The 26,890-nt window shown below is 32.7% G+C and overlaps 1 protein-coding gene and 2 long non-coding RNA genes across 5 annotated transcripts; 1 reads left to right on the plus strand and 2 right to left on the minus strand.

Annotated features, from left to right (window-relative positions):
* The first annotated feature begins 107 nt into the window (after positions 1–107).
* On the plus strand, positions 108–25,266 carry LOC111715988 (uncharacterized). 3 transcript variants are annotated; one of them, XM_023491399.1, is made up of 17 exons: positions 108–156; positions 264–377; positions 2,980–3,080; positions 3,384–3,588; positions 6,533–6,593; positions 8,457–8,495; positions 8,797–8,834; positions 8,891–8,957; positions 13,759–13,846; positions 14,171–14,249; positions 15,178–15,247; positions 15,296–15,403; positions 15,456–15,515; positions 15,570–15,608; positions 21,452–21,547; positions 23,237–23,308; positions 24,977–25,266. In XM_023491399.1, the coding sequence occupies exons 1-17, from the start codon at positions 119–121 to the stop codon at positions 25,061–25,063; spliced, it is 1,362 nt and encodes a 453-aa protein (XP_023347167.1). In that variant the 5' UTR covers positions 108–118; the 3' UTR covers positions 25,064–25,266. The 3 variants fall into 3 exon arrangements, with proteins under 3 accessions (XP_023347167.1, XP_023347168.1, XP_023347166.1); XM_023491400.1 differs by having other exon boundaries at positions 3,384–3,478; positions 3,533–3,588; positions 15,178–15,403; XM_023491398.1 differs by having other exon boundaries at positions 15,178–15,403.
* On the minus strand, positions 1,920–9,426 carry LOC111715989 (uncharacterized). Its single transcript, XR_002768370.1, has 5 exons — positions 9,138–9,426; positions 6,004–6,164; positions 3,906–4,014; positions 2,404–3,308; positions 1,920–2,072 (listed from the first exon to the last, which is right to left on the minus strand). It is a non-coding gene; the product is annotated as an uncharacterized LOC111715989 (long non-coding RNA).
* On the minus strand, positions 16,099–17,765 carry LOC111715990 (uncharacterized). The gene is made up of 2 exons (XR_002768371.1): positions 17,317–17,765; positions 16,099–16,563 (listed from the first exon to the last, which is right to left on the minus strand). It is a non-coding gene; the product is annotated as an uncharacterized LOC111715990 (long non-coding RNA).
* Positions 25,267–26,890: the final 1,624 nt, after the last annotated feature.

Below are 26,890 nucleotides of genomic sequence, written 5' to 3' on the forward strand. Positions count from 1 at the left end.
TAACTTTCAAAAAGACTAAAATCAAAAGTGTAGTCCCATTGTTTACAATTTCTGTTTTTGAACATTCTTTTAAATATTTTTGTTGAAACATTAACTTTGAATAGATTTACCAAGATTTATGATGATCTCCAAGTGTTCATCAGCATTCACATATTGGTAAGTTTATTTTTCAACCTTTGAAAAAGATTATGACACCATTGAGTCCCTAACATCTTCATTGCAACCCTGAAACCATTTATAAAATTTTACATTTCTAATTACAGGGATATACACAAACAGAAGTATAAAGGTCTATGGTCAACTTATTCTTCAACTGTAGTTTACAAGGGAGAAGAGAAGAACATGGAACCAGACTCCTTTTTCTATCAAACTTTAAGGTTATTTTGAATAATTTTTTTCTGTATTTTGAATGAATTGCCATCAGTTTGAAGAAATCAGCATTTTCGACTTGATTTGTGATATATTTTAAATGGGATGACCGACAATGTATGATTGTTGAACTGAAAATGTATTATTATGGAAAATTTTGTTAAGAATCATTTAAGACCTATAAACATTTCAACAAATAATTACTGAGTTTGAGTGCAAAGTGGACATTAAGAATCATAAATTTGGGTGGCTTTGTTTAGAGAATTGTTTTTTTATTAATTAACTAATCAGTTGTCTATGAACAAGTTAAGAAAATAAAAATTAACTCTTATCATCGAAAAGGAGAAGACACAAAACGCCCTAATTCACAAAATGTCCAAAGTTGCTAAATGGCCAAAGTTACAAAATGTCCAATTAGTAACAAGATTTCAATTGTTTTGCCTCAGTTGAACTATTTTTATGTGTAAGTGTACTACTAGCTGCAGTGATCGACCCAGAAATTGTCATTACCTAACCTAACCTAACCTGGAGCTTTTTTAGGTTCAGTTAATCTATTTTTATGTTCATTTGAACTCCTAGCCACATTGCTCGGCCCCCCTAGCCTATCCAAGCAGCAGTGCTCTGCCGAGAAATTGTCTTAACTTAACCTAACCCTGAAACAACACATACATTTGATCATTTTTTGGTTCAGTTCAACAATTTTTATGTTTAATTACTAGAGGCAGTGCTTGGCCTCTCGTCCTGTCCTAGCAGTTTTGTAACATTTTGTAACTTTGGACATTTTGTAATTTTGGACAATTTTTAATTTTGGACATTTTTAACTTTTGAAATTTTGTAACTTTGGAAATTTTGTAACTCTGAGATTTTGCAACTTTTTGTAACATTTTGTAACTTTTGACATTTTTTAACTTTGGAAATTTGTAACATTTCATAACATTTTGTAACTTTGGGCATTTTTAACTTTGTTCATTTTGTAACTTTGTGCATTTTGTAACTTTGGACATTTTGTAATATAGGACATTTTGTAACTTTGGTCAATATGTTATCTGGGCTTTTTGTTGCTTTTGACGTTTTGTTATATTGGACATTTTATTATATTGGACATTTTGTTATATTGGACATTTTGAAATATTGGACATTTTGTTATATTGGACATTTTGAAATATTGGTTTTTTTTTATTTTTGGGTGTTTTGTTATTGGACATTTTGTTTGTGGGGGTTTTGTATCAACTCCATCAAAAATAAGCAATCTTATTCAATTATGTGTTTTTGTAATCTCTCAATCTTCAAAAACATTTTCAGTAAATTTTTTGGAATTTTTTTGAAAAGACAACCTTTGAAGAAATCTGCGTACAAATTCGTAAGGGCTAAAAATTCAACATAATGATGAAAACAAAGTAAGTGATTCTAATATTGATTTCTGTTGAGAAAATAAGGATCTAATTGTTCACTGGAAATTTTTGTTACATTTTTCGATGTCTTTATTTAATAATTTTAAAACATTGATTCTCAAAACGTATTCACCCATATTAATGATATTAGACATTGACTTTATGCTCAAATTCAGTAATTATATAGAAACATTTATGGTCTTCTTTTTTTATGAATTTTTTTTACCTTTATTAGGTCCTGTCTATCACTTTTACTGCTAATGAGTTGAAAGCCCTTTCTCTAGGGCTGGACACAATCCAAATATTTTCTAGCTGATTTGTTAATCATTTGTTATGTTAACAATATTTTTAAAGATACTGTTATTTTATTAACAAAAAATAGTTCAACAAATAGTATTGGTGCCATTCGTAAACAGCTATTTTTATTCAAGAAAAGTCATTAGAAATTGTATGATGCATGCTGTTAATTTTCAAAGGGTGGGAAGACAGCATTAAAAAACATCTGAATATTAATAAAATTTCATGCAATTTTGAGCACAAAAAAAAACGAAATTCATCGTTTTTAAAAACACATCCATTTTGTTCATGTTTTCTTTTGTAAATTTTTTTTTTCATAAACTATTTAAAAATTTATGGTTTTTACCGTGTGTTAACAAACTCTTCATTGATTTTTGTTAATGTAACTCTGCCCAGCCCTACTTTTATGTCTTGAAGTCATCTTCTCAAATTTAGCAGACTGATCAATTCTTATGTTTTCTTCTTGTGGGAAATTTAAAGTTCCTCAAGAATATTATCTTATTCTCATAAAAGAGGTGTGAAGTCTTCATTCTGGAATGAAAGAATCTCTCTGCTGAAAAACTAACAACCTTATAAGATTTTCCAGGGTGGGGAGAAATAATTGAATATGTACATTTTGAGTGAAAAATTGGCGCTGCTGAAACATTTTTCCAAACCTATTCTTAAAAACTAAAATTAAAGTGCCAGATGGGAATGTCTCTGTCAACAGAGATTTAATTTTGAATTGAAAATGATAAAGATTAGAACAGAATAGAATTTGAACAGAATTGGATTAGAAATCAAACAGTATTTGAACAGAATTTGATTAAAAAGTAAACAGAATTTGAATAAAATAAACATGAAAAGGCAGCAGAGATTTAATGCACATTACTTACAGTGAAATCACCATTAAAAAATAGTCTTATTTATTTCACTTGAAAAGGGTTGGATATAATAACTGGAGAGAGATCTTCAATGTGGACAATGAAACAAATGAAATAGACACAGCAACTATTGAGGGAAATCTTCTAACAGCATTTATAGGTAATTTCATTAGTTTTTGGATTGAACTAAAACCGGTTTAAAGAATTGTTTCACTATTGCTATAGACACAACAAATTTTAAGGGTAGGAACAGTACTGAGCCAATCATAAATTTATTTTGTCTTGTCTGTCTGTTTGTTTCAGTCCAATAGACGTCAACATGGTTGAGGCCAAAATATTGCACTTTCCTGGAAACCCTTTCAAGAACTCTTTAGACAGAATTCAAAGCCTGAACAAATTGGTGTTTGAGCACATTTGGAAAAAAGAAAACAATTCATTTGAAAAAATGTATTTAATGTTGCAGGGTTGTATCAGTTAAAGGTTATCCTTTTAAACAATTTTAAAGTATGGGGCAGATTGGATGAAAATACTGGAAAATGGGATGGAACTGTGGGAATGGTGAGTGGTAGAAATCTTTTTATTAGAATTAGTGCTTTAAGATCAATGACACAGGTCGGATATGGCAAGGCTGATGTTGGAGTTTGTGGTATTGCATATACCTTCGGAAGGTAATTTATCATGAACAAAATTGCAGTCAAAGATTCATAACTTTTATTTATAATCTTTTTTTTTAAAGGGACTTTAATTGTTATTTTAAGAAATCCTCCAATTTTAAATAGTGATGCCTGATTCGCAGTTGAATTCATTCAACACAATTGAACCAATTTATCTTATCAACAAGAAGAAAGCGATGTTTCTTTAGCTTCAGAATCTGATAACTTTGGCAACATGAAGCTTTTGATTCTATTGCATTGTGACAAATTATATAAAGAATTATTTACCAGACATCTTCGCAATTGGGAAATAAAGATAGTTAAAACAGTACCTGGGAAAGCCGTTCTGAGCACCAGAATTATTTATTATTTGATTGTTGACTTGAATGTTGTCTATACCCTTGGAAATAGTTTGGGGCTTTCAATTTGGCAACCTAATTTCTGAAATATTTTTAACTAAACAGAAATCACAAAGCAGTATTAGTCAGTAGTCATATCAATTCACATGGCTTTTGTTGATTTAAATTTTCAAAATACCAGAGATATCAACAAATTCATTCAGAATTAGAAAATTTCTGTTTCATGGGTTTTATGGATAATTGAAATCTCTTTAAAGTCTATATCAATAATAATGGTTTCTTTAAAACAACATCACTGTAGGATCACATTTCTTATCAGCATCATCTTGTCCAGGAAAAATTCATCAGCATTGGAGTACTTTTGGAGACCCCATGGATGTCTTGTTGGAGACCCCCCTATTCTCAATGGCAACACCCATATTTTCATTGGATTCCCTCAGCTTGTCATTGAAGACACCCAGAGTTTGTTGGAGATTTAAGATTTTTGTTTGAGGCCCCTAGATTTCTATTGGAGACCCCCAGATTTTTATCACAGAGTCATAATCATTTTCATTGGAGACCACAGATTTTCATTGGAGATTGGCAGATTTTCATCTGAGACCTCAAGAAATTCATTGGAGATCCCCAGATTTTCATTTAGTTCAATCATTATATATTATTATATATAATTATATATAATTATATATAATTATATATTATATAAATTTTAAATTAGTAAAGTTTAAGTAAGAAAAAATATTCAAAGATACCAATTAAAAAATGTATTGACAAATATATTAATAGTTTTATTGAGAGCAGAGTGAGACTAGCAAATGTTCCTTAGAATGGGATCAAATTCTGACTGTAATGTTTATAAAGAAAAAAGTTGTAAAGCCTGGCAGGATTTAAAATAAAAATGTTTTTATATAAATCAATAGAAACAAGACGTCCATATGGAGTCTCCAACAAGATGACCATATGAAGTCTCCAACAAGACAACCATATGGAGTCTCCAACAAGACGACCATATGGAGTCTCCAACAAGATGTCCATATGGAGTCTCCAACAAGACAACCATATGAAGTCTCCAACAAGACGACCATATGGAGTCTCCAACAAGACGACCATATGGGGTCTCCAACAATACGACTGCATGGTGTCTCATACAAGTCGACCATATGGAGTCTCCAACAAGATGACCATACGGAGTCTCCAACAAGACGTCCATATGGGGTCTCCAACAAGACGACCACATGGGGTCTCCAACAAGACGACCATATGGAGTCTCCAACAAGACAACCACATGGGGTCTCCAACAAGTTGACCATATGGAGTCTCCAACAAGACGATCATATGAAGTCTCTAACAAGACGACCACATTGGGTCTCCAACAAGAAGGGGTGTCTAGTAGCACTTCAAGGCTGATGAGTTTTTCCTAACTCACAGGAGAGGGGATATAGAACAGAATGCTTCTTGAATATTTAATTTAAACTATATAGTGTGAAAGGGTTATGTACGAAAGGTAATACTGGTTAAATAAAAAAATGGCACTCTAGTTAAATACTTGTTAGTAAACAATATTTGGATTCTCACTAGGGTTTCCACGAAACAGTAAATTCTCTTGTTCAACAGTTTCTCTTTTCTGCTCAAAATTCTGTGTAATATTTGTATTAATTCAAACCAGGTTTGATCAAAATTGTCAATTCATTTGAAATAAATATTTTTTTTGAACAAAATTACTGATTAATACATTACAAAAGTCATAATTTATGCATGATTTTGTGCATGAATACGAAAATAACTTAAGTAATATTTTTTTCATGACATATTGCACAAATATATAAAAGATTTAAATACTTGGACAGTATGATGTGATCTAATTGCAGAAAAAAAAACTACCACAACTGCACTAATTATTATGAACAATAATTTTATAATAATCATTTTCTATAGTTTGATACAGTAAAAATTTGTTATGATAAGTGGGTATTGATAATGTGCTAAAAGCTGTCATCACTTGATGTTCATTTATGTATTATTCTATATAGGTATGTTTACATTTCTCTTGTTTAAATGACTGTTCGATTGTTACCTTTCTCCGTCAACTGTAACTAATTGTCTTACAATCACATGGTGACTTTCTTGATATCTTATAAGTGAGGACATTGCCAAAGATGTGGGTGAGAGCGGGCTGGAGTATAGTAGGGCTCTGAATGGTTTATTTCAGGATTCATTATTTCCTGGAATTGTTTCCTGAAATTTAACAAAGTAATTCAAAATAATGAAAATAACAAAATAGCATGAATAAAGAAAGGCAATATTGTATCAAACTTTGTGCAATTTTTGCTTGAAACATAAGAAAATTTTTGCACAAAAATTTTTGTGCAACAAATATTTATTGGAAACCCTAGTTCTCACATGACCTTAGGGAAGGTTTATAGACAATCAAAATGACTAGAAAATTTTGATTTTTCATGAAAACTTCAGTAAATCTACAAAGTTGGTTATAGTTTGATAATCCAAGAAGAGAAAATGCTGCTAAAAGAGCTACAGTTTAGAGTTAAAATTGAAGAAAGGTTCTATTCATTACATAGATAATATCCATACAGATTATCATGTAGATCAAAACTTGTTGACTGTACCATGGGACGGAGATTAGGTGGAGAAGGATGGTCAACTCAGGTATACAACACTTTATGCTACAGAAAAATTGAGGACCTTGCTTTTTACAGAAATGTTTTTTAACCCTATTCCTGCTGTGGGGGGGTCAACTTGACCCCCCCTGTAGTTTTTTTTTACATAACTCAAAAAGTATTGGTCTGAGGCTATTGAAATTTTCTGACTTTTTCTACATTACCTAACCCCTCCCTTTAGGCCTAAAACCGGGCTTTAATACTAACTGCCTGAGTCCTCAGGCACACTGCCTGAATGACTGCTTTTTCCTGTAATAAACTAAATCTTTGTTTTGACCCACTTTCAGTTGTCAGATTTCGAAAAAAATTTAACTTTTTGGAAAGCCTACAACATAAGGAAACGGATTGCACAAGTTTTGCAAACAACCTGTCAAGAGAAATTTGCACATTTTTAGTTTTTCTTAATTAAACATCAGGTTATTTAAAATTTTTGCAAAACTTTTTGCATATTTGAAATGGTATGGTCAAGGGCTTTTCAAAAATGTATAATTTTTCATTTATTGGACAATTTTTTTGCAAACATTTTTACTATATAACTGGATTTTGCGATAAAAAATTCAATTTTTGCAAATTTGCAAATTTTTTGGCAGATTCTAAAAGTAGAGCACCAGAGCTTTCAAATGATTTATCATTTGTCATATTTGGATGTCAAACATGGGATTTAGAGGTGGGGTCAAATTGACCCCCCACCCCCCAGCATATCCTGGTTTTAAGTACCCCAGCAGAGAAAGGGTTAAACAAGAAAAATCTGAGTAAAGCCTTTAAACAACATTTATGTTATGAATCTAAACCAGAAAATGCACTTAGTATCTGCAATTTCATAAAGATTTTATTAATGAGGGCTCCTCATTTTTTTTTAACTTTTGTTGTCATATCATCAATTTGCATGATAAGGATAGCTAAAGTCACAAAACAAATCAAAAACCAGACCAAAGAACCTGAGATTGCACAGTGTTCAGTACATTTTAAGGATATGCATAAGTAATACCAAAGTAAGGCATAGTTACCCATTGATTATCTTAAGATGCTCTGTTTGAATTATTAATATTAGGATCAATTGGTTTATTTATGGAATTGCGCACAATTAAAAATCCAATTCTGTTGGAAACTTCAGGAGGGGAGGATGCAATGGGTGGAAGATTGGTTTAAAATCAAGTTTTTATACCAAGAACATAGAGTAATAAAAGGGGGTGAAGAGTTTTTTTTAACCTTCCTAAACACTATCTTAAAAATTTACTGTTTTACTCTAACTGTTTTTAAGCAGAGACTTTAGAGTACATAAGCAAAAACTTTTGTATTTCATTGATAAATCATGATAGTTTTACTTTTAAATGATCTGATAGATATTAAAAAAAAGAAAATTGTATTCTTCTGGAAATTCCAATTCACAGACATTTCATTTGGTGTTTTGTCCTGTTTTGCCTTATATAGGCTGTATTTGAGCTAGTAGAGATTGCTCTGGCTAGCTGAAATTTGGCGTAGGTTGGGACATGAAATCAGAAATGGCTCCCTAAAATAGGTTGGAATGATAAAAAATGTAAAAAAACACTAATACAAATGAAAGTGAAAATTTGAAACAGATATGCAATAAAGGTAATTTTAAAATTGGGTTGTTTTTCAGAATTTTAATCAAATTATAGAAAATAAAAGATTGAAAATTAACTGATTTAAATCTAACAACACCTCCTTTTTCACAAGTTTCACTCAGAGCTTGAACCCCCCCTGGGAAGCCCTAGTCTTTTCTTCCCCAAAAGCCTAATTAAGGACATAAGTACTGTTAAGGACACTATGAGATAATTGGCTGCCTGTGCCCATGGATCTTCTTATTACTTTCATAATTGTCTTGTTTTAGTTTCCACAGAAGAAACCTGCATATGAAAACCTTCTAAAGGTACAACCCTTAGCTTTACGAGAAATATACCAGAAAAACAATGAAATAGAAAGACAACATTTTTTCATTACTTTAGTGTTTTGATGTTGTTATAGTGTAGTACAAATAACGTTGAACTATGACACTTTTTGAATCATTAACTTAGTAAATGGGTCTGTTTGCATTGCACAATTGCTGTTTCTTATAGTTTTTGGCCTATTTAAAGTAATACTTTGTCATAAGAGTTGTCTTAACATTTCAGAATTTGCTGGTTATCATTTTAGATCGCACTTATATGTAAATTTAAATTTGACAATAAAAGGTATTTGACAAGTACACTTGGCTTGGTATTCTAGTAAGGTAAATTCTTTAATTATATTTATTCTTTAAAAAAAAAATGGTAAATCATTATTTAGCTTGATATCTGTGGATATGGCCATTCTGCTAATTTCAATGATGATTAAAACACTTGGATTTAAACAGGTCACTTGCTACTTCATACTTAGTGAACTTGACATTCCTGGGAGCAGGTAATCTTATATTAATTGATAACATAAAACTGCCCCTGGATTCTATCCAGTCTATTTAGATATTTATTTTCTTGAGCAATACAAAGTATTTCTCCAACCTTTTCATCCAATTGAAGGAGTGTTTACTGCTTACCCATCAGAATATGTATATACTTCAGAACAGTAGGTGGAAGCAATTGGTTTGAGAGGTGCTGGACTGTTGAGGGAGGGTGCTTCAGTGCCGAGGGGCCATGATTACTCTAAAAATTACTTCTGAGCCTCCAGATTTGCAGAATAACCTCCAGGCCCTGCAGAACCTGTCTCCATGCCTCTCGCTATGTCACCTAGCTTTCCACTATTCTGTTTCCATGCCACACATTTTGGTCTCCAATAAATAATATTTGGCTTTTACATTAACCTTAAACATTTTTTAAAAAATTTCAGCATGATAAAATACTTTAACAATTTGTATTAAAAAGTTCATTTCAATTGAGATTAAAGGTTTTTGTTTTTCTAAATTTCACAAATTCCCTAAGATACAAAATATTGCAGTTATGTATAAATGACAAAATTTATATTATTACACAGGGGTTTGATGTACAAATCAAAAATCACAGTGGCAGTAAATTATTGTTTCGACATTAGGCTAATTAAGTAGAATGTAAACAGACTGCTAAACTAGTTTTTAGCCACCAAAACTGAGTTCATAGAGTATTCCAGAATAAATTTTTGCATAGTAAATAAATTCTCTAATGGCATACCCTTGTCTTCAAAGATATTAAAGATATAGGCCATTTTTTACTTTTACCAACTTAAAAAAAAAACTTAGAATCTGAATGAATTAATATTTCAAATTTGTCAATTCATCAATTCTTTTTACTATGGCGGAGTCTACTGAAAAGATATATTTTGTTAAGCCATCAAAGGTAAGAAACAAAGAATAAAAACAGCAAGCAGAAATCTAAATGCAGTGCATCGAGACAAAATAGCAGAATGCTTGGAGATGTAGTAAGAGGCAGCAAGATGGTTTCGCAAGGCTTGGAGGTCATTCTGAAAATCTGCAGGAATAATCCCGCCTCTGCACCCCCTCCCTAAGGGAGGTTATGCAATACAGTACTAAAATTTCAAACTTTCTCCCTCTGTGGTGTTTAATGAAAAACCCTTTAGCTCTACTTTAATAATCAGAATTTTTTATAAATTTCAAAGTTTTAAAAATTTCTTGCAATTTACCCAGTTATTAAGAATAAAAACAAAAGAAATATGATAAATTATGCATTTTTGTAAAACCAAGGCAAATTCAAAATTTTCAAAAAATAAATTTGTATACTAGGAAAAATAAAAATTCTCTTGAAAGGGGGTCTTCGCAAAAATCTATCCAAAATTTCTTTGCAAAATTGTGCAATCTGATTTCTTTTGTTCAAGTCTTTCCAATGAGCTATAAAAAGAAAGTCTAAATCCAATGACTTTGAGTCTTGAGAAATGGTAAAATAAGGCGTTCAGTTATTTTGACTGAGAACTCAGGCAGTTGATGTAAAAACCCCACTTTGAGTCTAAAGTGAGGGGCATGTGATTGTTGGAAAAGTCAGAAAATTTGAAAAGCCTTGGACTATTAGAGTTTTCTCTGAATAATGTTGGAGGGGTGGTGTCCCTCCCCAACATCAGAGGGTTGGGGTGTCCCTCCCCCAGCTGGAAAAAGATTAAACTGTGAACATATAGCACACCGTAACAATTAAAAGACGACATCTAGTGTCCTGTTATTTAAATTAATCTATTACGGTATGTTTTATCATAGAAATTGGGCCATGTGAGTTGCCTCAACATTTTTTGACTCGGTTGGTTCAACTTTTTTGACGTTACATTAATTGGATATAAACGATCAAACAAACAGATAAGCAAAGTATATAAATAGGGTGAGAACCAGAAAACTCTGGAATAGGAAGACGACTTTTAGACTTATGTTATGACCTTAAATAGTTCAATGAACATGAGACACGCCTATTACGTAATGAATACTGTACTGTAGTGTATACAGACCTATTTAAAAGTTATTATTTAACCTTATAAAGGCTGGGGGGTCTGAATCTATGTATAGCCTGTGGGAGGGTGTTTGGCACCCCCACCCCCCCCCCCTAGGAAAAGGCCTAATTTTTCGTGGCCAGCACAAAGAAAAAAAATTAGACTGATAACTTTAATAGTTTTGGGTGCTAGGGAGGGTGGAAAAAAATGCATAAAAAAGGGTAAAAAAAATGAAATTTTTGTTGTTTTAGTTTTAACAAATATCAAAGTGTCACACATGTTTCTACATTTTTCAAGTGCTTTTCAAAAATATAGTTTTTAGATCTGTATCTTTAGTCACAAAAAAGTTATTGGCTATTTAAGATTTTATTTTCACAGACCAGACTTTTTTCCAACCTGTACCCTACCCTATAAATAAAAATAAACAAATTTTTAACATATTATCCTTTAAATTACTATTCATTAAAAGTCATAAAATCTCACCATGACAGTGAAAAAAATGAGAGTGCTAGGACCAAAAAACTAGAGGGGGGCGCCAAAAGCCTTTTCCATTATGGAAACTGTAACCTGGAATTCCAATGGAAACCCTAAGTGTGTGTCTACTTCAAGAGCATAAAATTTATTTCCCGTTAAATTGTTAAGTACTAGAAAATTGTGCAGTTGCCTGCTTTCTCTCAAGCAGAACAGACCTACTATGTACTAGTCCCAGAATTACAGCTGGGGAAGCGCTGAGTTTAGTTACGCATCTTGTATCCTACAGGGGAACCTGAAAACAAAACTTCATCTTCAGCATGGTTCACTGAAAGAGGGAATACAATCCATGCACAACGATACTGGTTTTTTACTCGACCAGATGTGAGGACTGGACCACCATGGAAGATGGAACTCCCCATTTTGCATAAGGTGTGCAGTTATGGGTAAATTTCATAATCCCCTAACTGGGAAACAGTATTCAATGAAGGAACAAAAGGAGAAATCCCCTTTACCCTTTTTTTACAAACCTCCTTATCTCTCTCCTACCTGCTCCACAACTCGATGTTAGAAGAACTATTTGGAAAGGCCTTAAAGTGTAAAAACAAGAAACAAGAAGCAAGAAGACATAATAAATTGAACAGAAAAAAGTGGAAGGAAAATCTCTTGACATTTGAAATGGGTGCTTAAAGCAAGATAAACAAGAAAGAAGAAGAAAACTTTGAACAGGAAAATTAGAAGGGGATTTGATCTTTACACTATCTATTTTTTATTACCAATAGCGACTAAAGACAAATACACAGGATGGCAGACGTCCCATCCCCCCTCCCTCTATCAAATCAAATCAAATCATTTATTACACGAAGATTAAAATTTATAAAATATAAATATCACATAGAAAAGTATAATCCTCATGAGGGAAAATTAATCTGGGGGGGCCAGGTTTTCATAATTTTCCCTATAGCTTAGTGACAGGGGAACTGGACGAAAGGACGAGTAGGTGGGGTGGCAGAAAATATAAATAAACATGATATTAAACAATATATTGCTCAGCTCTATCAAACCAATACAGTAACAAACATTACAAATATTTAATTAAGAATAATTAAAGTGATTAAAATGTTTGAAGGAAGACATATCCCATTTTTAATACTGCAAAGAGATAATGTATATCAGAATATACATGACATTCAAGTTTTTAAGTTTAGGTGAAGAAAGAGATGTTCATACATGTAAGGTTGGAATTTTAAAATCTAATTATCTAGTGTTTAAACAACAAGGACACAATAGCCTTTCACAAGTGAACCCCTGTAATTAATCAATAAGATAGGCTTTAGAGGCAGATTAAAAAATATATTTAGACTGCTTAATTTCAATGTCTTACTTGAGATAAAAAACTGGAAAATGTGTAAAACACCCCTCTCCCCCCCATCATGAAAATTTTATTGAAAGTGTGTTATGAATGTTAGGAATGCAGGAGCTGACTCAGTAACATGACTGGAGCAAAATTTGAAAACAAACAAGAAAGAATAAAGATACAGGGCTCCAAAAAATAGTTCTGCCTCTGCAATTTGGCTAGCTGCAGAAAACAACCAAAAAATTCATTTATTTTTATTTTCAACTTTAGCCAAAGTATGATTGAAGGATGGACATGGAATGGACGATCAAGACGAAAGAGTAAAAAACATAAAATGTAGAAGTCTCAAAATGTTTCCATCTGATATCATATTGAAATTTAAAAATATTGTAAAATTTAATTAAAATGAATTTAAAATAAAGTTTAAAAACTAGTAAATGGTGGCCAACGCTGGGTTCCCAAGCTAGGCATAATTAGGTTTTGAAATAGTCAGGTATTATTAGTTTAATTCAAGGCATAATAAATTGATAATTTTTCAAGTTTAGTAAGTATAACAGAATAATTGATTATATCCTGTACAGTATTTATATTAATTTTTTTGAAAGAATAACAAAAGGCCAAAGGGTTTATCGCACTTTGATGTATAGATGTTAAAAAACATTTCTGGTTAAATTCTTTTAAACATGGTTGCCTAACAAGGCACTTCATTTAAAATCAAGTTGCAGGTTATTCTATATCTATAAAGGAATATGAAGGAAGATAATTAGCCCATATTTAGAATGTCAATTTGAAAGTGTTGTTTAATAAGCTGATAGAAGGTTATTCATGAATATAAAACATAAATTTTAAAAATTATATTATTAAAATACATGACGCCTTAACTGAAAATGTTCATATAATCCTGGGTGATTAACCAACTCACTCTATTAAGCCTGACTGTGTGTTAGTGGTTCTGATGCCCTTCTCTCTTCTCAATGCTGAAGGAATGCCTGACTGGTTTATTTTTTGCAAAAAACGAGGTAACAGAATATTGGGTAGTTTTACGATACCTTAGATTTTTACCTAAAAAAATCGCATTCCTACTAATACTTGTCCCTGTTAACCCATGAAGAAAAATTTCGAGCCTTAAATTTCCTATTCAAAAACTAATAGAATCTAGTTGTGTTGGGTCATCCCATCTTTCTTTAGTTGAGCTCAAATATGCTTTATTTTCAATTTATTTGGATACCCAGCGGTGCCCAGGTTACTAATAGTTAATTATGCTGTTTACCCGCACTTAAATGATTTTCCCTAAATTTTCTACTAAATTAAAAAGCATGCTAAAAATGTTGAAATGATATTAGTGTACTCTGGAAGTATACTTCTTCTCACCTGGGCTTTGGCATCTTTACTGGTGACAATGGGGTTCTCTTGCAACCTTAGGTAATTTACATTTAAGCAAAATAATCTAAACTACCTGACTGAAAATCTAGGAGGGAGATCTTCAGAAACTTAGAATTGATCTGGGAGATTTAACAAAGCTTGAATGACAAGCTCAATTTTCTTACAGAAATATTTTCACAATATTTTGTTAACCCTATTCCTGCTGGGGGGGGGTCAATTTGACCCCCCCCCCCTGTAGTTTTTTTACATAACTCAAAAAGTATTGGTCTGAGGCTGTTGAAATTTTCTGACTTTTCTTACATACCCAAAGCCCTCCCTTTAGGCCTAAAACCGGGCTTTAATACTAACTGCCTGAGTCCTCAGGCACACTGCTTTTTCCTGTCACAAATTAAATCTTTGTTTTGACCCACTTCCACTTGTCAGATTTTGATAAAATTTAGCTTTTTGGAAAGCTTTTGACATAAGGAAATGAATTGCACAAGTTTTGCGAAAAAAAAATTGCAATTTTTTTGCAAACAACCTGTCAAAGGAAATTTGCACATTTTTAGTTTTTCTTGATTAAAAATCAGGTTATTTAAAATTTTGCAAAATTTTTTGCATAATTTGAAATGGCATGGTCAAGGGCTTTTCTAAAATGTATAATTTATCATTTTTTGGACAAATTTTTTTTTTGCAAACATTTTTACTATATAAATGGATTTTGCGATAAAAAATTTAATTTTTGCAAATTTGCAAATTTTTTTTCAGATTCTAAAAGTAGAGCACAATGATGTATCATTTGTCATATTTGGACATCAAACATGGGATTTAGAGGGGGGGTCAAATTGACCCCCCCCCCCAGCATATCCTGGTTTTCAAGTACCCCAGCAGAGATAGGGTTAAGTACTGCTTGATGGGATATAAATTATCAATGTTTTTTACCTTTTGTCTAACCAAGTAAAGGTATTATACAAATTCAAAACTGTAGGGCCATGCTGTTATTTCCATCCTGGGACCCCTTTCTTGATACATCTGCTCAAATGGCTGAGAGGGACATGGTAATTCTTTGTTTTATTGAATTCCTTTATTTTGGAGATTTGTTTAAGACTGTGGTGTGGGAGAGTGATTTCATGGTCTTTTATGACAAAATTAAGAGATCTGAAGATCCTGATATTATTAAATTAATGACTACTGCCAGAATTGTTTCTAACAAGGTATTTTTAAGAATGACAAATTACTTTTTATTTATTTCTACATCTTTAATAGGAAGAAGTGAATGATGTTATTGCTGATAAAGGATTAAAGAATTTAGTTTTTTATACTCCGGTAATGATTTCAAAATTCTTATACTTCTCTTTTAGAACAAACTGTTTTATTTAGTTTTTGCTTCCTGAGAGCTATGATTTCTATGAAAGTGATGTAAGAAAACTATTGAAACCTCAAAAAAGTCGTAATCAGATATGATAAATAGATACTTGTCATTGCTAGTAATCTAGCCTTTACACTAATTCCCTCTCCATCAAGGTAACCCATGCCCATTTTCTCTTTGACACACAATTGATATCAACATGGATTTTTAGAAAGAAGCTCACCCCAATGTGGCTCCAACCCACACCCAATGTATCTCACTGTCATTTTATTTAACCCTACATTGTGAATCTCCTAATCAATCACAATATTAAATTGTAGGATTTATCTTTGTCAGTTCCTGGGTTTGCAGTTTTCAAATCACAAAAATAGTGCCTTTTTTGTCTCTAATTAAAATTTTATTCTATGCACTTCAAATAATCATTGTTTTATGCAACTTTTTTTTAATAACATACAATCAAAAGTCATTATTTTATAACTTTTTTAAAATTACAAAAATTTTAACAACTCAAAATACTCAAAATCCTGTTTTGAAGATCACTAATTTCTTAGATTTTATTCAAGCATCGTTAGTAATGATTTAATTTAACTAATAGTCTAACTTCCCTCCTCCCGGTCCTGTGGAGAAATGAAAAGGCATTCAAATCTCATATTGAGGCGATGAATAATGACTATTGTTTTTAGAAGACTTTGAACTAACATTTAAGATAGTCATATTATATTATTGTCTACTTAGATTAGAAGGATGAAAAAATCAATTGCAACCACTGCATACTAATAATAATAAAAAATATTCCTGACTGTCATAGTGTTGTGTGAATGTTCCTTTAGTTTAAGATATTATCTGATCCACAGAGTAAAAACAATTCAAGTAGTACATCCTAGACTTTCAAGGCGAACAGTTACAGTTCCCTAAGCCTGAGGTCTGGGTTCTTGCACAATGCTCAATCTTACTGTTTCTCAGAGAGTTCTCAGATATGTCAGGTCCATGTGTTCAGCCTCTTCTCTTAAATTGATAAATGAATAAGCTTCAGCTGATTTATCCTCCGCGGAATTAGACCTGAGGTCTAATCAAATGTTATATGGTAGGGGTTGGGAATGTTTAATAACAAAAACTTGTTACAGAATCTATGGGAGCGTTATGACTGTGGACTTAGTTGCTGTAGGGGGATTTAGGGAGCTTCTCAACTGCTGGTATTGCTGAATCTTTAGAACACAGAGCTGTCTGGAGCAGAACTGTAGAAGGCTGCTTCTGTAGGGAGCTGCTTGGAGCTGGTATAGATGAATCCTAGAACCCTTAGCTTCTCTGGTGCAGTGCAGAACTGTTGAAAGCTGCTTCTTTAGGGAGCTGCTAGAAGCAGGTATAGATGAATCCTAGAACCCTGAGCTTCTCTGGTGCAGAACTGTTGAAGGCTGCTTCTGTAAGGGAGCTGCTAGAAGCTCATTAAAATAGAATCTGGGATTTGGATAGCTAATTCCAGAGTATCAATAAAATCCCCTTTTTGATGGTACAGAGTTGGTACAGAGTAGCTCAAGGGATGGCTACAACTGATCATATCCTCTTTTCAAGATTTCATAGTAAGATTTTAAGGCGTAGCCTTAACCTTGAGCCTATATTTATACATTAAATATTGTAAAACGATTTCCTCTGTGTAATTTTCCAATTGTTTGTAATGAGTTTGAAAATCCCCTAATTAAAGAAGTATTGAATCCAATGGCTTTTAGTCGTGAACTTAAACAATTCCTCCTTGAATTATACCTGATTCTGTTCGATGTGAAAGGTTGTTTTGTCCAGTTTTTAGCTTGTAGACTTTTAAATTCAGTGTATTCTTCCCAACTAAGCATTCATTTATTACGCACATCAGTCTGCTAACTGCTTCTTACAATCAGCTGTTTATCAAACAGGTTAAACGGGCTAATTACTTTCTACATTTAAAATATTCAGAAATAATTGTCGGACCGCTATTAATTGAGACTCTTTTCCAGCCATCCAGCACATCAGTTCTCCACCTTGTACATTCCATTCATGTTATGAAAAATATATCAATTACCAATGGATTATTTTCTTGTGAATGTATAATTTGTTTCAATGACTGTATTATGAGATCTATGTTGTAAACCGCAATCCTGCGAATTGTATATCTCCTGCCACTTTAATATGTTAACATGTTATTATGCAATAAATATTACTTACTTACTTACTTACTTACTTACTTATTTAAAAATATGTACAGTGTTTTACATGATGTTCACAAAAAATTCAAACATATAAATACATTTTAACTATTCATAAAAGCACAAATATCAATTCTTTAATTATCTATTACATTTGTTTGTGATTTTTACAAAAAAGGAGTTTTAGTTTTTGTAAACACCCAACAGAGTTCCCATACACAGAAATAATTGATTCCAACCATGTTCTTACATTCTTTGATAAAAATATGTACTTTGAACTCTGTTACAAAGCATCTACTATATTTTAAAATACATTAGTTCTTTCTCTGCTTAAGATGCACCAATAGTCTCTGCCAGTCCTTATTCAGATTATGTATCTACTTAGGGTTTCCATGAAATGACCATACTTTTTGTGCTAAATTGGCTTAATTGTTTTTTTTTGCTTAATTTGCACTAAACCTGAAGTGTTGCACATAATCTAACAAATTTAGGTTTATTAAGAAATGTACATAGCAAAAAAAAAATATGAATGTTCTCCCAATTGGTTACTTTTAATTATTAAAACTTCAAATTAAGGTCTAAATTTAAAAAGATAGAAATTTACAAATTGCAATTGAAAAAGTTGTTTTTATGATATTTCAAATCAAATGGTCAAAGTTTTAAAGAGCCTCAAAATTTCACAATGCCTTAGCCTTTAGTTTTAACTCGCTAACTCATGTGGGCATAAACATATAAAGTCTAAAAATGGAACATATCTTGTTCCAGCTCAAGTCAAAAGGAGTAATTTTCAAAATAGTGCTCACTTTTAGTGTGAGAGTGTGCTCATCTTGATTTTAAGTGAGCATCATTCATCAGGTTTAAAGTAGAATTTTAGGCGAGTAATCAATTCATGTTAAATAATTGCAATTGTATGCAAAAAAATTGCAATCTTATAGATTTATACAGTTTATATCTATTTCCTATATTTAAGTAGGGTTTCCAGTTGGAATTATGTTTCTTTCACTTTCTTACACTTACGGAGGAGCATTACACAAAATTACATGTTAGTTACGTTTATGAAAGAAAGTCTAGTTTTGCTTATTAAGGTGTATTTATGCAAAATTACATGATACGAAACATTTGTGAAAAATTTGTGCAAGGATATGCAAGCTACAACCATGTCAAATCTGGTTGGATAAATACTTTCAAATTGAATTTTCGCTAATTAGTCATAATTATTACAATATTTCACGCAAATTACAGCGTAATTTTGTGAAATCAAAGTTTTGCTAATTAAGCATAATTATTACAAAACTTAGCAAAATTACCTTGCAGAAATTACGTTTTCCTAGTTATTCGTAATTATTACAAAATTTTACAAAATTATGTAGACATAATTTATTTGTTTTTGATGTTGAATATGTATAATGTATTACGCTCTCTGTTAACATCATCTTTACAAATAATGCAAACTTATGCTGTAATTTTGCAAAATTGAAGTTTTGCCAATTACGTTTATTCCTGCAAAATTACACAAAATGAAAATTATTTCACTTAACTGCCCAAAATTTTGCACAAGTGAATAATCTATTACGTTGGAAACCCTATATTCAACATTTAAACAAGAATTTGTTCCACAAAATTGAGCAGAACAGAACTATTGATTGCTATTTTTAGAACATAAAATGTAGCACAACAAAAGCAAAAGTTTGCACTTCCTTTAGCAAAATTTGAGCAAAAGTATTGCAATGGTAACCCTACTTCTTATTCATCTGTTTCTCCTTAAACTATTCTGTGGATATTTCTACAATAGATCGACCCTAGCTACACCTCTGGAATCTCAAATATGTCCTCTAACTCCAGAAGATGAAGAGATGGCAAGAATTTATGAGGACAGAGTATACCATCCTCAAGATATAATTGAGAGACATGGAGGTCTTACAGAGATTAGATATATTCTCAGACAAGTAGATCTACTTTTATGTCATTTAACTTCTCTGGGGTAAATTATCCCAAGGTTGGTCAGCCTGGGTGAATATTATTCAAAACACTGCAACTAATTTGTTCCCAGGACAAAGGTGGCTGATCATCAGAGATTTTTCATATTGGTGGATTTGCTATTTATCAGCTGTTTAAAATGTCTCAATTTACAGAGGACAACCTTCAGGGTTGAAAGCTGAAAGGTGGTAATGGGAGCCTTTTATTTAATAAAGTTTTTTAATCCCAGAATGATCGGAATATTCAAATCAAACCCAGCTAAAATCCACTATTTGATATACATTATGAATGGGGTTGTAAATGGTCATGGGAGTGGTTAAACACAAAATCCCTCCCTTCCTTGAGAATTCTAATACACACCCCCGAAATAGTATCCCAGATAGCCAAATTGCGCAAAAAGAGCGCAATTTAAATGTCACTTTTCGCATTTTTACGTAAATTTTACGTATAGATTTTGGTTCTTTTTACGTCATGAAAGACGTAAAATCCCACACTTAGCTACGCAAATTTATTGGTTTTAGTATATGTAAAATTTACGTAATAATATTATACAAATTTACGTCAAAAATGCGCATTATTATTTTCTCAATAAACATGTCGGCTCTCTATTACCTTAAATTATGCTAAATCTAAGCAAATTTGATGCATGCAGATATGCCATCCATCCCTGCGTAATGTGCCTATAGTAACCATCCCTGCATATCCAGAGGATGAGGCTGAGAATGAAGACATTCTAGCCTTATCAGATAAAGAAAACGTCATTTTATGTTGAACCTGATGACCAGGTAATCAACTGATGGTTGTCAGCCTCAGACTCTGATAACAAGGATATCCAGCCTCCATCATGAGTATAAAGTGGATTTTGAGGACAAAGCTCTCCCCACATTATCTCTGACCTCTGGAGGATCCAGTGGAGTCTGCCCAGGTTACAACTATGACTTTGGATTTGATTAGACATTCGCATCTTAGGATCTTGAGGACAACCTACTGTAGTCCTGAGGACATGCATCTTCAAGATAGACTCAATTACTTGCTGGTCTTGCAGAGGAAGCTGCTGAGAATCTGCTCCTTGATTATGGATGGGGTACTAAAGGATCCAGCAAGTGATGATCAAGATCCTAAAATAAATGAGGATTAGTTCAATACATTTATAGCAGTTAATAATTATACTACTTTACTGCAAACATTAGGGTTAAAGAGGATTAAGGTAAAAACAGAATAGGGATCAAGGCTGTCAACAGGACTTGATCCTTTTCATTTATTGATTTGATTGTAGGTGATCTAAGAGAATACCACATTATACATAAATACATAAATAAATATCAGAAAAACATTGTTTTGTACCGTCCAACATTGTGTTTCATGGTTCTTTGTAGCATCCTAGCCTGTCCTAGCTGCAATGCAATTGGACCCCTAGTCTATCCTAGCAACAGTGCTCAGCCCTGAAGAATACTTAACCAAACCTAAAATTGTTATGAGGGGTGGGGTCTAAGGTCATGTCAGCTACAACTAAACAATAGTTTAATTCATCAAAAGTTCTCCCCACCTACCACAACCCGACTGTACAGTGCACAAACATGTATTTATTTCCAATTATCATTCCTTTATACAGGGCCAACCAATTTAAACATCCTACTCTGGTTAGGTGGGTCCAAACTAAATAGTAAATTGTGATATTTTATTTGTATTATCTTGTGCTTTGAAGTTGAATAAAAATATGAAATATGAAAGTCATATTTTAGGAAAAAATAGCCCAAGCCTATGTTGGTGGTTGGATTATACAGAAAAAATCAATTTGGGCAGAAGTTATTAATCATTTTGTTGGTATAACTTATCAGGTTTGAAAAACTATTGCATTATTATATTCAATTTCAATTATTCCTTACTGTGGTTCTTTGTTTTAAACAGCTCCAATGATACAAAATGCTGAAGATACCTAGTTTTCAGATAATATTTGCAACAGTATGTGTAAAAGCAAAAAAAAACTTCTATGGAGAACCTAACAAAAGAAAAACTTAAATTTCAAAAAATCCAAAATAAAAATATCATTCCTTCTCGATCTGCAATTGCTTTTCTGAGAAAGTTTTGAAAATAAATCATAATTTCTAAGTTTTGAATTCCCATTAAAGAGTGTGTTCGCAAAAAATGATAGGGGGTATATTTTTCGACGCATTTGTATATAGTTGATTTTTCAGAAGGTTTTTTATTGATACTACCTGAGAGTTAAAGGGGATACACGTTCAGTATTCGCCTCCAGTTGAAGTTCCTGCAGCTCTCAGGACCACCAAGTTTGTATTTGTTAGAGAGGACGCAAGCAAACCTTCACTAAGTCCTCTATATCGTGGTCCTTACCTAGTTCTTGAACGGGGGAGTAAGTTCTTCCGCCTCCAGATTGGTGACAAGGTAGACTCAGTTTCCGTGGACCGTCTTAAACCAGTGTTCTCGGATTCTCCAGTGATACCTGCAGCTCCTCCGCCTCGTGGACGTCCTCCTCTTCGTCAACCAAAGGATCCTCCTGTTCATTCTTCCGCCGCGAAGTCATCCGCCTCCAAGAAGAAGTCTGTGTCGTTCCTGAACCAACCTACAGTTATGCCAAGACGGAATCCTCACAGACAGGTCAGGAAAGAAGGCTATGCTCCGCCGTGACTCCGCCCTGCCTTCTTGGGGGTAGTACTGTGGCGGAAGACGATTCAACCTGAAGCCGGATATTCGAACGCGGCAAGCTGCTCTAAGATTTCCTGCCACGTCACCCGATTAAGATATATGATTTTCTAAAGTAAATTTATATAGTTTTTTAGTCAAGTTAATAAAGTAGTTATTTAAACTAGTTGTTGATCAAACCGAGCGTAGCTAAAACATAATGTTTTCTTTCTTAATTTTTGTAGCAATCAAGCAAAATTTTTAAATTTGTTTGTGAAGAAATTGAGTTCATTCCTCGAAGTATTTTTTCCCTATTTCCTTTCAACCCGACAGTTTAAGACTTTGTTTCAAACTTAGATTATTAAAACATGCAATTTGTTACTCTACAAGAAAATATATGGAATTAGTTATATAGAATACTAGCTGGAGGGCCCGGCATTGTCCGTGGAAAATAAATATTTAAAAAAAATTTTAAATCTGAAGAAAAAAATATTTTTGAAAAAAAAAGTAATTATAGCCTAAGACACTTCCGGGCTACCCATGAGTGTCCAAAAAAAATTCAGCCCATTCAGATATCATATATATATGAATGTTTTGTTTTTTAATGTAGATAAAATTGCCTTATATTTTCACCTAGAATAACAAAGACACAATTCATAAATATTCATGATATATATTTACGAAAGAATTTCTGAAATTTGGCAGTGAATTTGGGGAGATAAATCTCTTATATTTACAAATATTTACCAGCAAAATTCACTAAAGATGAAAATTCACTTTGGTCAGAATAAATTCAGCAAATTGCAGAAAAAGAAAACCATGGAATTATCATAATTATAAAGATTTATTCAAAAATGTCAAGTTTTCTGTTGGAATCTACTTTTCAGGCTGCATTTGAAGAGTATTTGTATACCAGATATGAGCTGAAAGAGCCAAAATATGTTCAGGAGGAAACCTTGGTAATAGCATGGATCAACTAGACAGGATAAATTGTTGGCTCGGTCCGCCCTGCTTGACTGAGTATATTTACTATATAATCTAGTTAATTAAGGTTTTTAAATACATGTTTACAAAAACGAAAATTTCTTCTTATTCTTATTCTGGTTGTTAGCTTTATGATAGTATCTAACTCTACAGGCGTTACACACATTTAGCTTCTAATTTGCAAAAAGATTGAGATTGCGCCCTACTGTACTACCACTGTGCATCCTGCACAATAAGGTTCCAGCATTAAGCACTTTCAAACGACGCATAATGGTTTGTCAGACACAGGTACGCGTCAACCCTGTATCCTGTCTAGTTGATCCTTGGGGTTATAGTGATTAACTTTTAGACCTTTAAATTCAATTTTTATGTCCTAACTTTAGTGAACACTAAGCTTAAGCTACAAAAATCAAACTATGAGAAAATTGCCTGATTCTCAACTTTACCCCTTTTATCAGATGAAGAATGTCATTTTCTTTTAGCTTGAGAAGAGTTCAAATTGATAATGGAGACCCTCTTATTTTAGTTAGAGACATACAGATTCTTGTTAGAGACCCCCGTACATTCATTAGAGGGACCCCAGATTTTCGTTGGAGAACCCCATATTAGGGTCCCCAATGAAAATCCCAAAGAACATACCGAAAATCTGGGGTCTCCAATTTATATCTAGTGGCCCCCAACGAAAATATTGTTGTCTCAAACAAAAATATTGGGTCTCCAATGAAAATATCTGGGTCTCCAATGAGAATCTGGGGGGTCTCCAACAACAGTACGGTGTTTCCAATGAAAATAAGGCAGTCTCTAGCAAGAATCTGGGGTCTCCAATGAAAATACTGGGATCTCAAATAAGAATCTGGGGGTCTCCAATGAAAATCTTGAGTTCTTCAATGAAACTATTGGGGTCTCCATTGTCATTATGGGGGTCTCCAACGAGTATCTGAGGTCTCCGATGAGAATCTGGGATCTCCAATGAAAATAAGGGGGTCCTTAATGAAAATAAGGGGGTCCTTAATGAAAATAAGGGGGTCCTTAATGGAAATAAGGGGGACTTTAATGAAAATACGGGGTATCATTCAAAAATATGGGGGTCTCCAACTTGATGATGCTTTCTTCCCAGACTCCAAAAGGAGGCATCTAATCGAAAAATATCAAATGAGCACTCCTTGTTCAAATTTAAAATGATATTTGTGGGCTCTAAGAGACTACTTTAAAATGGGGGTTTGATCTTAAAAGATAAAAAAAAACCTATTTCATGTGGTCATTTTGCAAATAATTAGAATGGAGTTTTATGTGGATTTGCACACTTAGTCTATGTTAAATTTCTATTCTTGAGGATTCCAAATTGCTATGTCTTGACCCCTAATCGTTTCTATGAGGTAAAATATGATTAATGAGGACTGTGTCTGGTCTGTGTTTTAAATAATCTTAAATAGCCAATAAAATAACTAAATCTACAGATAAAAAAACTACATTTTTAAAAATCCCTTGAAAAATGGGAGTAGAAAAATGTGTCACATCTTGATATTTGTTTAAAACAAAGAAATATTTTAAAATTTTTTCGACTCTTTTTTTCAACCCTCTCTAACACCCAAACTTTTATTGGTCTAATTTTATTTTAATGACCAATTAGCTCCTTAATCTAGGAAAAGCTGGGTTTGGAACATTTAGCAGTGGCGTTTCTAATTCTTGGGATTGGACTAGGAACTTCCATTCTAGGAATAATGGACTGAAAACTTTTTAATTTAAGTATAAAGAAAATAAAAATCTATAAACTACTTATCTTATGAAATCAACATCAATTAACAATCCAATGAATTTCTTGCGTTTTAATCCATTAATAAATATCAGTCTTTTGTGTGGAACTAGTCTACTATATGAAACAAAACAATATGTAAACATTTGAAATCGCTCTCAAATACATGATTGTATTCTTTGCTTTGAAATATGAGATAGAGATCAGATGGCAATATTACTGGTAGGGAAGAAAAAAACAGATTTTTAAGACATGAAATGCCTCTAACCTTATCCCTGCTGGGGGCGGGGGGGGGTCGATTTGAACCCCTACCCCATGTTTTTTTTTACAAAATTCAAAAAGTATTGGTCTGAGGTTGTTGAAATTTTCTGACTTTTTCTAAATACCTCAAGCCCTCCCTAAAACAGTAGGTCTAAAACCAGGCTTTTATACAAACTGCCTGAATCCTCAGGCACACTGCCTGAATGACTCCTTTTTCCTGTAGCAAACTAAATATTTGTTTTGACCCACTTATAGTTGACATAAGGAAATAGATTGCACAAGTTTTGAACAGACATTTTTGCACAGTTTTTGCATTTAACCCGTCAAACGCTCTTTGCACATTTTTGGCTTTTCTTAATTACACATTAGGTTATTTAAAATTTTGCAATTTTTTTGCAATTTAAATAGCATGGTTAAGGACTTTTTAAAAATGTAATTTTATCATTTTTTGGATTTTTTTTTGCAAATGTTATTACTATTTATCTGGATTTTGCAACAAAAATTACAATTTTTGCCAATTTACATTTTTTTTGCAGATTCTAAAAGTAGAGCACAAGAGCGTTAGAATGATGTATCATTTTCTATATTTGGAAATATGGGATTTACCCCCAGCGTATCCTGTTTTTCCAGTACCCCATCAGGGATACTACTGGACTTGGTCACAATAAAATAATAGATATAAAGAGGAATTTTAGAGTAAAGACTTAACCAGGATCCAGAACAAAGACCCAGATTAAAGTGACTATTTCAAATTACCCTTGTAGTGGAAGATAATTCTAGTATCAGGTGCCTAGTGGAGGTTTAGCCTAGCACGCATAAGTGCGCCGAAATTTTTTTTTGTGCACCAACCTAACAGTTTATGTACACCTCTGGCCCCCTATAAATCCGGTGTTAAGAAAAAAAAACAAAGTTTAAAATCTATATTAATCTACCTGAATATTGTAAATAAGATTAAGGTACAAGAAAGAATTTGAAAAATAATCATAAAATGGACAAATTGTGACATTGTCGATTGATCAGAAAAGTAAAAAATCTGAATATATCCTAGTAAACAAAAACTCGAGTTAACATCAAGTAAAACTCGTTTGTTGCCTTCCAGAAGTTTTAATTGAGTTAAAAAGTGGAGTTTTTACCTGCAATAGTCGTGCCATATCTGGATGAAAACTCGACTTTTCACCAAGTAGGGGGGGGGGTTGTTAAAATGGATGATTTCTGGATGATTTCTTGATGATATTTGGATAATATTCTGGTAATATCTGGATAATAAGAAGTTATGTTTTAATCAAATTTCAAAGTGGAGTTTTTTTCTGCAATAGTTGTTCCATATCTTAATTAAAACTTCACTTTTCATCAAGTTGGGGGTTGTAAAAAATATCGACCAGGTGATATTTAGACCATATGTGGGTGATATATGGATGATATTTGGATGAAATGTGGGTGATATTTGGCTGTTATTTGGGTGATATTTGGATAATTTTTGTAATATATGGATATATCTAGCTGGATGATATATGGCTGATATATGGATGATATGTGGATGATA

The sequence above is a fragment of the Eurytemora carolleeae genome, unplaced genomic scaffold (assembly GCF_000591075.1).
Source record: "Eurytemora carolleeae unplaced genomic scaffold, Eaff_2.0 scaffold1928, whole genome shotgun sequence".
NCBI lineage: Eukaryota > Metazoa > Arthropoda > Copepoda > Calanoida > Temoridae > Eurytemora > Eurytemora carolleeae.